Source organism: Bactrocera neohumeralis, chromosome 2 (genome assembly GCF_024586455.1).
Source record: "Bactrocera neohumeralis isolate Rockhampton chromosome 2, APGP_CSIRO_Bneo_wtdbg2-racon-allhic-juicebox.fasta_v2, whole genome shotgun sequence".
Classification (NCBI taxonomy): Eukaryota; Metazoa; Arthropoda; class Insecta; order Diptera; family Tephritidae; genus Bactrocera; species Bactrocera neohumeralis.
Window position 1 is genome coordinate 23,296,906 of NC_065919.1, and position 14,005 is coordinate 23,310,910.

General features: G+C 41.1%; 1 protein-coding gene across 1 annotated transcript; it reads right to left on the bottom strand.

The window, feature by feature from the left end:
- Nucleotides 1-3,287: 3,287 nt before the first annotated feature.
- Nucleotides 3,288-10,709, bottom strand: LOC126751232 (uncharacterized). The gene is made up of 4 exons (XM_050461307.1): nt 10,482-10,709; nt 9,424-10,289; nt 8,747-8,857; nt 3,288-3,441 (listed from the first exon to the last, which is right to left on the bottom strand). The coding sequence occupies exons 1-4, from the start codon at nt 10,707-10,709 to the stop codon at nt 3,288-3,290; spliced, it is 1,359 nt and encodes a 452-aa protein (XP_050317264.1).
- Between the last annotated feature and the right edge of the window lie 3,296 nt (nt 10,710-14,005).

Genomic DNA, 14,005 nt, shown 5'->3' on the forward strand with positions numbered 1-14,005 from the left:
CGGCCCACGCAAGTGTTATCAATGCATTGGAGAAAGGAACGTGGCGGATCCAGTATACAGATGAATAAAGCTGTACTGCGTACTAAACACCTGCGGCACTAAACACCCGAAGGCATTGCAACAGGCATTGCGGTTCCGCATACCAAGCGATCTATACTAATGAGATGTTTTCCGAGGATAATTCATGCAGAAGTCTTAGCTATAAGTCAGTTTACTGAAATTAATCTTCAACGCAACTACTGCAACCAGCTTATCACTATACTCATCGATAGTCAAGAGGCACTAAAAGCGACCTCAGCTTATGAGATCAAATCGCTGTTAGTGCAGGAGTGTATGGGAAGGAAGAACCGCCTATCAGTTTGCGACTGCGGACACTTAATCCGATTGCCGGGGCATAAAGGGATGGACGGCAATGGGCAGACCGACAAACTCGCCCGCTCTGCGTAAGCTTCCAGGGTGATGAGGCCATAACCATGCATTGCGGTGGGGTCTCACACCATAAAGGAGTTGCTCCGCACGGAGTGGGAGAGAAATACACTGGCAAGCAACAGAAAAGTTGGAGAGAATGCGATTTTCATGCGTTGGAATAGTATTTTAGAACACCCTTCACTCTCCGCTGAAATCATTGAATCCAGTAACTCGTCCCAAAAACATAAATAATAGTTTTCTCTACTTTTTACATATAATATAATCGCAAATTTCTTGGTATTCTATTAGCCGAACATTTTCCTCGCAGGCAATTCCGGATTTTACTACCCGTTTATTTGCGAGCAAAGTCTTTTGCAGTTTTTGCCACTCACACACGCAAGCAAAGAGCAGCGTACATGTCATTTCATTTCTGCATGCGCTCGAAATAAACTGTGCATTTCATTTTGTTTTTATTGTTCTGTCGCAAATTTGTGAATTGCTGCAACAGCAAATAACTAAATGAACAAAACGAAAACGAAACAATAAAACTTAGCATTCCATATTTAACAAAAACACAAACAAAACCAAAACAACAAAATGGAAAATATCACATAAAAGTAAAAGTTAAACTATGCAACTCGAAAATGCGACACACACACACACGCGCACATACATACAAACACATGTATGCACTTGCACGAAAAATAGCAGGCAACTACGGAAAATGAATGGCGCGTGGTGAATATCTGGTCGGTTGTTAATTTTCCAGGTCTGAAGCCACACTGATAAGGTCCAATCAGATTGTTGACGGTGGGCTTTAATCTTTCACACAATACGCTCGATAGAACCTTATATGCGATGTTGAGGAGGCTAATCCCACGGTAGTTGGCGCAGATTGTGGGGTCTCCTTTTTTATGAATTGGGCATAGCACACTTAAATTCCAATCGTTGGGCATGCTTTCGTCCGACCATATTTTACAAAGAAGCTGATCCATGCACCTTATCAGTTCTTCGCCGCCGTGTTTGAATAGCTCGGCCGGCAATCCGTCGGCCCCTGCCGCTTTGTTGTTCTTCAGGCGGGCAATTGCTATTCGAACTTCTTCATGGTCGGGCAATGGAACGTCTGCTCCATCGTCATCGATTGGGGAATAGGGTTCTCCTTCTCCTGGTGTTGTGCGTTCACTGCCATTCAGCAGGCTGGAGAAGTGTTCCCTCCATAATTTAAGTATGCTCTGGGCATCAGTGACTAGATCACCTTTGGAGGTTCTACAAAAGTATGCTCCGGTCTTGAAACCTTCTGTAAGCCGCCGCATTTTTTCGTAGAATTTTCGAGCATTACCCCTGTCGGCCAGCTTATCAAGCTCTTCATACTCACGCATTTCAGCCTCTTTCTTCTTCTGTCTACAAATGCGTCTCGCTTCCCTCTTCAACTCTCGGTATCTATCCCATCCCGCACGTGTAGTGGTCGATCGTAACGTTGCGAGGTAGGCAGCCTGTTTTCTCTCCGCTGCGACACGGCACTCCTCGTCGTACCAGCTGTTCTTCTGCACTTTCCGAAAACCAATGGCTTCGGTTGCAGCTGTACGTAAGGAATTTGAAATGCCGTCCCACAGTTCCCTTATACTGAGTTGTTGACCGCAATTAGATACCCAAAAATTTACCGCTTGGGCATTAATTCTTCTAAAATGAAGCAGGAAATACCGTCACCATCGACTGCGTTAGAAAAAGCATTATAATACGAAAAATCGTTCTTCGAGTAAATTTTGTGAGTGCAATTGTGACATATTAAAGCTACAATACTATTTGAACTAGTTTCTGCAACAGTCAGTTAGTTAGTAGTTAAAATGAACACCGAATTATTTGCCGAGAAAGAATTGGCTCCGCAGTAGATTTTACCAAAATTGTTTCCATAATCTTTTTATAGTATACTATATTTGTTCACATCGTCCTTCTCTTTCGTCGGGGCGTGGGCGCAATAAGCCAATAATGCAATCAGCGAAGAAATTGTTTAGTACCGATCACTAGATCATATAGCTGTCATTCAAACTGAGTGATTGGAAAACTTTTTCATTTCACAAGCTATCTTCGCGAAATTTGAAAAAAAGTTTTTGTATCGAAAATTTGTTTTAATGAAAAGGACAATAGTTACGGTGCAACCGAAGTTAACATATTTTCTTTTTTTTAAGGAATTTTCCATCCGAAAAGTGTGAAGAACTGTGTACTTTTAGTTGTTTGTGGAAATATTACCGAAATAAATCCACATTTGTAACAATGTATGTATATCCTCAGAAGCTCTGCAGTAGCCGCTAAGTAATATGCAAAATATAATACATATATTTTTAAAGCGAACTATTCTATAAAAAGGGTGGCAGCACTGTCAAAAAAAAAGCAAGTATCTGCTTGTTAAGCGACACCAAACGCAGATAATAAAATAAATACAGCTAAATATGGCCTAAAGAAAAAGCGCAGTAAGTAAAGGCAACAACAGCAGCAACAACAATGCAAAGAGCAGCGCGTCAATACCGGCATGCGGATGCGCTATTTTTAATACTTGTCACTTTTATTTACTGATTTTTATTTATGTTTTATTTACATTGCGTATTTTGTATTTTATTGCGCCGACACACACACACACATCCATACATACGCGTATTTAACTGTATTTACATTTCATTGCGATTGGGCGGCCATATTTTATAAAACATTTGCGCTTACACGCCGCTAGTATTTATTTATTGCACAAGCGCTTGCGTGTGCGTGCGTGTGTGTGAAATTGCAATTTGTTCACTGCTTGCATGTGTGTGTGTGTGTGTGAGTGTTTATACGCACTGCTGTCTCTCACTCCCTCTGTCTCCTCTCTCGGCCACACTCCCTTGTGGTTATTGCATAAATCGTCCGTGCACAGCTTCGCTGAAATGTTGCAGAAAACTTAAGCCGCAGAGCGTTGCATAGTGTTGGGCGCAGTCGCTTAAATTGTCATGCGAAATCGCTTTTTTATATGTGGCATGACGACGTGCGGCCGGCAATGCAGCACTGCTCGCGCGCACACAAGCATTTGTATGTGTATGCATATGTACATTTGTATGGATAATCCGGCGGAGTAATCAACAACGGCAAGTGTGACGCGCATGAAAAGAAAGGGGCAGAAAAGCAAGTAAATAAATGTTGCATAGTTTGTTAAAATTGCAGCAAATATATACACACGCACGCACATACATGCGTACATGGTTTGTAAGGCCAGAGAAAGCTTGCAGTGAACCGCGTTGGCTGAGCAAATACATAAAATTGAATTTAATTCGAGCTTCTAATACAGCACACATACACTTATGCATAAAAATCTACAACTTGACCCACACACAACACACATACATACATGTTTACATTGGGGTGCGTAAAAACCAACCGTTTTTCGCTTTGTATTTTGAAAAATAAGTAGGTTGAAGGAACTTCTAAGAAAGTCTATCCGAGTATGAGCTCTTCGTAACGGGTAGGTCCTCCGCTTAACGGGTTCTATTTTTTTCCTATTATTAGATAGAAAATTATGTAACTCGCTTCTAGCTTCTTTTTTAATAGCGGGTACACCGCTTACGCAATTATAGCCAAGTCAACAACAGCGCGCCAGTCGCTTTTCTTTTCTCCAATTTTGGTACCAATTCGAGATGCCACGTGCAACCAGGTCCTTCTCCACCTGATCCAACAGAGTGGAGGTCTTCCCCTTTCTCTGCTTCCACCCGCGGGTCGAAAACTTTCAAAAAATGGAGTGTTCTCTTCCATCGGGATAACATGAGCTAGACACAGCCGCTGTCTCTTTATTCGCTGAACTATGTCACTGTCGCCGTATATCTCTTAAAGCTCATCATTTCATTGACTGCGGTACTTGGCGTAACCAATGCGCACAGGACCTTAAATCCTCCCCAAAACTCTTCTCTTAAATATTCCCAACGCCGATTTATTAGATGATGTCATTGTCTAAGCCTCCGCACCACAAAGCAGAACGGAAATGATGAGGGACTTGTAGAGTTTGGCATTTGTCTGCGTTAGATTTCAAGGCTGATGTTTTTATTGGTGTTAATACCAGTTCCTAGATAGACAAAATAATCTACGACTTCAAGGTAATGACGTGTAAGATAAGTCGTGAATGCAATGACTGTTTGTTTGATATCAGGAGATATTTCGTCTTATCCTCATTCAAAACCGGGCGCATATATTAGGTTGTCAAATATCTCCCTTCCGCCTTTTTGTCTTTTGAATTTCGCGACTATGAATAAAGCGCTACAGAGCTCGTATCTGGCAATACTATACATCTTTGAAAAGTCTTGACATAACCTACAATACGACGCTATGCGTGATTAGATTGGATATTGCGTTCAACAGTAAACATGGAGTTCACTAACGCCGATATTATTTTAAAGTTTTCCTTCGTTAAAGGCAAATCCGCTAGAGAAACATTCTGTGAGATTTTTGGTGTTTTGGGGGATGGTACTCTATCACTTCGAACTGCGGAGAAATGGTTTCGACGATTCAGAGCAGGTGAAAACGACACCATGGATAAGCCAGCCGGCGGAAACCTGTGACGACGAATACCGACCAAATCTTGGAAAACATCGAGTTAGACCGGCATGTGGCATCTCGTGACATCGCCCAGAAGATGGGAGTTAGACACCAAACCATCTGCAGAAGGCTGGATACACAAAAAAGCTTGATGTTTGCTGCTAAAACGGAACGAACTCGACCCATTTTTAAAGCGGATGGTGACTGGCGACGAAAAATGGATCACATACGACAATATCAAGCCAAAACGGTCGTGGTCGAAGGCCGGTGAATCGTCCCAAACAGTGGCCAAGCCGGGATTGACGGCCAGGAAGGTTTTGCTGTGTGTTTGGTGGGATTGGAAGGGAATCATCCACTATGAGCTGCTCCCATATGGCCAGACGCTCAGTTCTACCATCTACTACGAACAACTGAACAGCTTGAAGCAGGCGATCGACCAGAAACGTCCAGAACTGGCCAACAGAAAGGGTGTAGTGTTACACCAGGACAACGCCAAACCACACACTTCATTGATGACTCGTCAGAAGCTATGGGAGCTCAGATGGGAGGTTTTATCGCATCCACCATATAGCCCGGACATAGTGCCAAGTGATTACCACCTGTTTCTGTCCATGATGAACGCCCCTGTTGCTGCAAAGTTTAATTCAAAAGAGGCTTGTGAAAAGTGGCTATCCGAGTTCTTCGCAAATAAGGAGGGGGGCTTCTACGAGGACGAAGGTGCTGTCTAGATATAAACAGATTATCGAACGAAACGGCGCATATTAGAACTAAATCCAATCTCTGTAAACCTTTTTATAAAGCATTAAATAAAGAGCAAAAAATCGGAAGAGAGATATTTGACAACCTAATACTCCTTTTTCAGTCTGGTGATGATGTATGTATATCATCGGCGTACGCCAGCAGCTGTACACTCTTATAGAAGATTAAGCTCTGCGCCTCGTACTATTTTCTCCAGCAATAGGTTGACGAAGTCACACGATAGGAAGTCAACGTCTGAAACCCCGCTTGGTATCAGAAATCTCAGAAAAGTCCTTCCCGATGCTGACGGAGCTTTTGCTGTTGCTGTCGGAGGTGGCTTTAAAATCGACGAAGAGTTGGGGAACTTGTATGTCGATTATCCTTTCGTGGGTCCTTAGTTTTCCCAGGTCTAAGCACACACTGATTTGGTCCAATCAGTTTGTTGACGGTAGGCTTCACTCTTTCACACACTGTACTCGATAAGACCTTATATGCAATATTAAGGAGGCTTAGCCAAAGCTGCACCTTTGGTGAACAAACGCTGCAATTAGACTTCAGGAAACCCTTTAACCGAATATGTCGGAGAGGATCTGCTGAAGCTTCCTCTCTTTTAGCCCTAACTGCTTACCCAGAAGCGTAACTACATATATGTGATTACACTCTCGCTTCCAACTGCTTGAAAAAAATGTTTCATTTTGGGGATGTTGTAGGAAATTGAATATTCTACAAAAAAGATCTACAAAGATTTTAAAATATATTAACCGTTAATTAATTAAAAGTAATTAAAAAATTATTTTACACTTTATAACACACCCTAACATACATACACACAATCTCACTTTTTATTACCATATTTTTCTACATTCTCTATGTATTCCCCTCCCAGCATCTTACCTTCTTCATCAAACTTCAACCACGTTTAGCTGCGGCTATTTAAAGCCATTTTCCGCCTTGCAACTGTCCATTTGAAAAATGGAAAAACGCGCATCCTTTACATTGTCCTATTCCAGCATCTCACGTAAATTATGAGTGACTGCTAAGTGTAGTGGAAGTGGCAAGGAACAATATTAAAAAAAAACGCCGGCGAAGAGTTATATAGCACACGAAGATTGCTTGTGGCTATCTGCTATGCGGTTTGGTATATAAGAGAACATAATAAAGTCGCATTTAATCGAGTTTTCTGTCCGAACTGACATTCATTACGTTGAATTAGAATGGACGAGTGACTGCACGCGAACCGGAGATAAAGAGAACGGCGCGCCGAGTGTTTGTGTTCATGCCCAGTACATGAGGTTAATAAAGTTGTAGCTCAAATGAAATATAGTGTCATGTTAGAATATGTTAAGTTCTTTACAGCATTTGTGACATAGAATATAATTAAATTTAAGATAATAGAAACTAATTCTCATAGCAAGACCTTTCTGAGATTAAATACAACTTGAATTAAAGAAATGACAGCAATTATGGTATACTTCACACCAATTGCATTCCGCTACGTTGCCATTATGGTAACGGGTGATCCAAGCAGAGCTACGTTTTTCAGTAGCCTTTTTTAATAGAACACGCGTGAGTTGTGTCAAGCAGTCAACTTACTTTTGTTCAGTATTGTGTGACATTTTATCATGGAAAGACTTACGTCTGAACATCATTTACAAATCGTTCAACTTTATTATGAAAATTCACTTTTTGTAAAGAATGTCTTACGCGCGCTTCGCTCAACTTATGGTCAACATAATCGGCCAACTGATCTTACTATTCGCGACACCATCACCCCTCTTGAAACCCAGCGCTCATTATTAGATAATATTCGACCGAATAGACAACGTCCAGCACGCAGTAAAGAAAATAAAGCCGTCGTAGCTGAGAGTGTACACGAAAACAGTGGAGAGTCGATTCGCCTTCATTCGCAGCAACTCGGACTGACGTATGGAACGACTTGGTGTATTCTACGTCGAGATCTTAAATTGAAAACATGCAAAATACAGCTTGTACAAGAACTGAAGTCGCTCGACCTTCCCAAGCGAAATCGTTTCGCTCTATGGGCTCTTGAAAAGTTGCAAGGTGATCCAACGTTTTCGAGGAATGTTTTGTTCAGCGATAAGGCGCACTTTTGACTCAAGCGGTATGTGGACAAGCAAAATTGCCGCATGTGGGACGAAGATCAACCTGCAGAAATTCATGAGCTGCCATTTCGTCCAGAAAAAACAACGGTTTGGTGCGGTTTGGGGGCCGGTAGAATCACCTGTTTAGATTTCTTCAAAAATGATGTCGGTGAGATCGTAACCGTCAATGACGACCGTTATCGTGCTATGGTAACCGAATATTTGATACCTGAAATTAAAGCTCGTGATTTCGACGACATTTGGTTTCAACAAGACGGCGCCACTTCACACACATCGCATCAATCAATGGGTTTATTAAGAGAATACTTCGGTGAGCAGATAGTTTCACGTTTAGCTCTGGTGGATTGGCCACCAAGATCGTGTGATATCACACAGTTAGACTTTCTCCTGTGGGGAATTGTTAAGTCTAAAGTCTATACGGACAATTTCACGTCGATTCAAGCCTTAAGGCAAAACAGCTCACTCGTCAATTACGAGTCGAAATACTCGAACGAGTCATCAAAATTTGGACTTAATGAATGGACCATCTGAGACGTAGCCGTGGCCGACATTTGAAAGAGATGATCTTCAAAAAATAAGTGCCAAAGTATTTCCTTTCGAACAAATTTAAAGTTTCTGATTTTTTTTTTTTTTTTTTTTGAAGTAGGGAGTTTGAAATGGATCACACTTTAGAAAATCATTAGGCAGAGGATCTTTCCGTTACAATTAAGAACTCATACTTGTAGAGATTTGGTTAGATGTGTCTAAGAACATATTTTCAGAATACCAAACATTTTTTTTTTCACCCATCCTAATAAGTATATAGAATCGAAGTTTCCTAAAACAGATCAAGCGATTTTTCGTGTAACCCTTTCTTCAAAAATGTGCTTATACATATTGAAATAAATTTAAAATATAACTGTTCAAATTCCATATACTATACTCACTCGATCAGAATTCGCAGCAAATCGTGAAAAAGCGATTGTCCACGAGCCAACAGCACATGGCGAGCTTCACAGAAGGTGCGCATTATACAGTAATGCGATGGGTAATTATGTCTATTGTTTATGCAACAGAATAGCAAGCAATCGGTTCGCGCAGTAGGCGCCGAGGCACAACGGAAGCGAGCCATAAGCGGAAGTGGAATGTAAATCGATGAACCAAAAAATGAACAGAGAACATGTTTGATAAGGCGTAAGCGACTAAAAGGGGCCGCAACTTAATGAAATCAATTAGCAGTGTAATTACAATGCAATTACAAGTACATGGCCAACAATAGCAGCAACAACAATAAACGTTTACATTAGCCAAACAACGAGATGTAGTGTTGTTGTTGTTTAGGTGTGTGTATGAGAGTGCATAAATGGTAAGCAATTTTGTGGAAATAGTTAGGTACAAATGGGCTTGGGCAGGCTTGGAAAGGTGTTAGAGGAACTGCGGCTGCCTTGCTGACGCTGCAGCTGGTTTATTTCCAAGTGCTTAGCATGGAGGAAATGAGGTGCTAGAAGTGACTTGGAATGGAAGTAGTATGTGTGTTTATCAAATGTATTTTGGCATGCATATCACGTTGGTGTTGTTGTTGTTGTTACCTTTTACCTATCTATAAATACACTAAAATACGTACACTTGAGTCCATTGCGTCAGCAAATCAAAGAAAATGCGCTCAGCATTTGTGGCAAAATGGAATTCATCAGGACGCTCATCAAATCGATGGACAGCATCATCATTATGTTCCTTGCCGCCCGCAACACCAATACCAACACCAACAGAATTTTCACCAGCACCAACACTACGCCGCTTGCGACCACGCCCCAACGTTTTCGCACTGGCCGCACACCAACGTGGCGCATTGTTGTCTTGCCAACTGCCGTAAACATTTCGACGCGGACACACGGAGTGTTGGTGCGCCACCGGATGAGCGGCGAATTGCTTTGACAATATGGGCGGCGTGAATGTCAATGATTTCGCTTCTTGCAACGCCGAAGGAAATCGATGTTGCTGACGAGCAAAATATGGTCTTCGAGTTTGTTGTTGTTTTTTGCGTGGTTGTTGTTTTCTATGTTGTTGTTGTTTGCTGTGCGACTGTTGTTGTTTTCCATATTGTTGTTGTTGTTGTTTGCTGTGTGTGCTGAACCATTGCCGTCGTTGGCCCGGCACTTGCCACCAAGTTGGCATCGTGGCTGCCGCTGCAGGCCAATCGTCAGTTGCATGCCACGTTGGTAGCCACATCTCATCGTTGCTATTGTTGTTGTAGTTGCTATAACCGTTACTTCCGCTAAAGGTTCCTGACTTCGGCGCATTCTTTGCAGCAGCACTTGTTGTGGCGTTGTGTTTTGTTGCAGTTGTTGTTGCCGCCGAATGCGTTTTCGTCCGTTGGGGCCATAGATCGTCCAACGATGCGGGCAATTCATAGTTGGCGGTAGCTTCTATGACGTTAAGCAGACCACGCGGATGCTCTGGTAACAACGCTTTCGTAACGGCCATTTGTACCTAGAGTGGAGTGCGGCAGGCGGGAAAACCCAGCGATTGATGAATTCAGAGACAAGTGGCATATATGTTTGTGGGTGTGTGATTATTGGAGTGTAAATGTATTTTAATGCATTTTTTTAAACTACATTTTAACCTACAGTTATGCTACAGTAAAGTACAGTAACTTGCCTCAACTGGCCGTTAATAACTCACCCCTACTGTCGAGCCCTTCTCAAACAGCAAATACCTCCGTTGCCGTCGTAGCCAATTGTGTGGCATGTTGCGTTGACTTGCCGTTGCTAGCATGCTGGTGACCGCAGCTGTTGTTGTATGTTTTGTGCCTGCCGTGTCCGCAATGAGGTTGCAACAAATTAGCAGCACCAATATGTGCAACATGCTGCGCATTTGCTGCTGCTTCGAGTTACTTGCAACGTTGTTCATTTACAACTGTAGAATTTTCTGATGGTGAATAGCTTTAAAATGCTGTTTTCCTCTTCGTTAACGCCGTGTAACGGCAATTAGCAGGCAGTTGCATATGTAAGTTCACTGAATACCTCTAATAGATAGAATATATTTAATCGAGACATTGTGCATCGAAATTTTCTTTGGTTAATGTTGATTTCGTTTCAACAGATCAATCATCTCCTATACCAAGACAATACAGCAAATACTTAGCCCCAGCGCTGCAGATGTCGATCGTCGAAATCGGACGCGTAGTTTTAGTTTGGCGTCGTTTGGATGTAAGAAATCTGAAATCGCTAAGCAGTTGTTCACAGTAATTCTCCTGCTTCGACATCGGAATGAAACTTTGACTTACTCTTTGTTAAGCTACGTCCAGATATCCCGCAAAACAGCTAACACGGTCGATTGCGTACGATCTTGTATTAACAAACCGACTAATAAAGATTAGCGAATAAGCTGATACAGAAGACTTATTACTAGAAAGCTATCGGCGCGACTGCCCACTCCAGACAACAAATGCAACCATGATTCCACTTTCCAGCAGTGTTTGATGCTGTTTAAACACAATCCGAAGAAATATATGTGTGATTTCCTAACCGCTGAGGAAATACGGATCCGCTGGTATACTGCTAAGATCAAAGAATAGCATAGTCGTAACAGAACACTTCATCCGACAATTATAATCCAAACAAGAAAAAACGTTAACTTCGGTTGCACCGAAGCTAAATACCCTTGACAGGTGCATTTCTGTTAGTAACTATGTGCTCAGTTTGTATGAAAGCTATATGTTATATATAGTTCCGTTCTAAACAAGTTTTTTAGAGATTACATTGTTGCCTTAGAAAATAACATATACCAAATTTCGTGAATATATCTTGTCAAATGTGAATGTTTTCCATACAAGCATTTGATTCCGATCGTTCAGTTTGTATGGCAGCTATATGTTATAGTGGTCCGATATCGGCCGTTCCGACAAATGCGCAGCTTCTTGAAGAGAAAATGACGTTTGCAAAAATTTCAAAACGATATCTTAAAAACTGAGAGACTAGTTCGAATATATACAGACAGACGGACGGAAAGACGGACAGACAGACAGACAGACGTGGCTAAATCGACTCAGCTCGACATACTGATCATTTATATATATACTTTATAGGGTCACCGACGATTCCTTCACTTCGTGACAAACTTAATATACCCTGTTCAGATAAAAAAGCGAAGACTGTCCTATCTTTCGGAAATGCGATGCCCACATTTTCTGTAATCTACACCTACTAGCAGGAAAAGGGGAAAACCTTAGTCATAATTTTGAAAAATTCCGATATATTTGACCTATATAATGCTTAATTCTAGAAAATTTGACTCCATTTGATAAACTAAAGTTTAGTAAAATTGATAAAATGAAGTTACGAACTGCTACCTCATCAACATTATTCTACTGATGAAGCTTGCTTTGAAGTATTTTTTTAGACCGGTTAAAAAGTTGAAGCATAGTTGGGAGAAGTTTATCGAGATAGAAGGCATCTAACCAAATCGCCATTTTTGTAAAAGTGTTTTTTTTGGTAAACTATGAACTTATTGCACCCTCATATAATACCTCGAGTGCATTACAACTCATGGAACAGTATTCAATAGACTTAAAGGGTTTACCTTGTTTACTCTGTTAGAAGTGAAACAGATTTGATTTTTTAAACTCGTATATTAGGTTCGATGGCTGATTTTTAGACAGCCTTGGACCTCTATACAAGTATGCAGTCCGTATGTGCCACATAAACATAACTGCATTCGAAATTCAAAGTCAGCAAAGCGTCTTGTAGCCAAAATAATTGCTTAGAGGTATAATTTCTATTCCCATATGCCTCATGTGATCTCAGGGTGTTAGCTCCCAAATTTTTTAACCTTGAGCTCACAAACGCGAGACAATCAAAAGGGAAATCTTGAGATATTTCCACCTGGTCTGGTGCCATAGAACTTCTGGTGTTGGTGTCCGGTAAGATTTTCAACCATAAAGCAGGGACGCAAATAAGACAATAATGTTGGAACTCCCACAACTGGGGGAAGGCTGGCCTTGAATCTTGTGCCAAAATAATCTTACGATAGCGCATGAAATGATGGCAACTCAGGACTGATCAAGGCCCTGCGGAGCCCAACTATCCAGAAGTAGAGCATATGAGGAGAGGGTAGCAATGACCCGTTCCCATTCTACTAATAGCGTGGCTAAGGTACCTTTCCACTCTAGCTCATCAGCTTTACCGTGATTACCTGCGATTCTGCTGTAACTTGGTAACTATACTAGTATTATTACAAAGTGACTCGATACCATTGATAACAAGGCTAAGTATTCACCATTCACCGCTGAACACACGGTCAGTGAGCTCAAGGCTAGTATTGCCGCTCTAGTATCAGAGTGGATAGTCACTTCTCTGCAGGAGGCTGCACTCCGGAGCAGTAAATCCCTTGCTGATTCGAGAATCGTGGATTTGGTTAAGAAATAATCTGAAAGTACTTGACTATTACTTCTAACGGAAAATTTATTTGACATGAAAAATATATATAACTATTTCAGTGAGATCCAGGCTGTCTAGTCAAGATATTCAAATTTACCTTTCATAGAGCAGTTAAAAAAACACTACTTCCATTAAGCAATCCTTTATGAAATTAGGAGGATTTAAGTTCATAGAGGTGATACTCCGTTCAAAACTTAGCACAGAGATGACGCAGCAAAACAACGTTTTATTCGCTTCAGTAATCCAAAACAGTAACTAACCATCACATCTATGATTTTTTCTAAATTGTTGCACCAAAATTGTATGTACATTAGGGTGATTCAAAAAAAAAAAAAATTTTCGTTTAGTACTCGGAAAAATAGGTTCCTAGACACCTCTAAGAAAGCCTCTCCTTACTACAGTAATCTCAACGTAATTTTAATCATTTCTGAACAACAGTCTTATTAAAGGAATGCTTCAAATGCTGTCGGATCATTAGTTTGTGAATTCTATTATTTTGATTGAAGCAACCGCACCAGGAAAAACAACCATCAAGGATTCGTGAGCGAAGTTTACGTGACGTGGTGAAATAAGAACCGAAGACAGTGAACGCCCAAAAGAGGTTGTTATCGATGAAAACATCAAAAAAGTCCACAAAATAATTTTGAATGACTGTAAAGTGAATTTGTTCGATATAGCAGACACTCTAGAGATATCGACTGAACGTGTGCATCATATAATTCACGAATATTTCAAATTCTTATATTGGTATAAAATAACTCTGTGCAA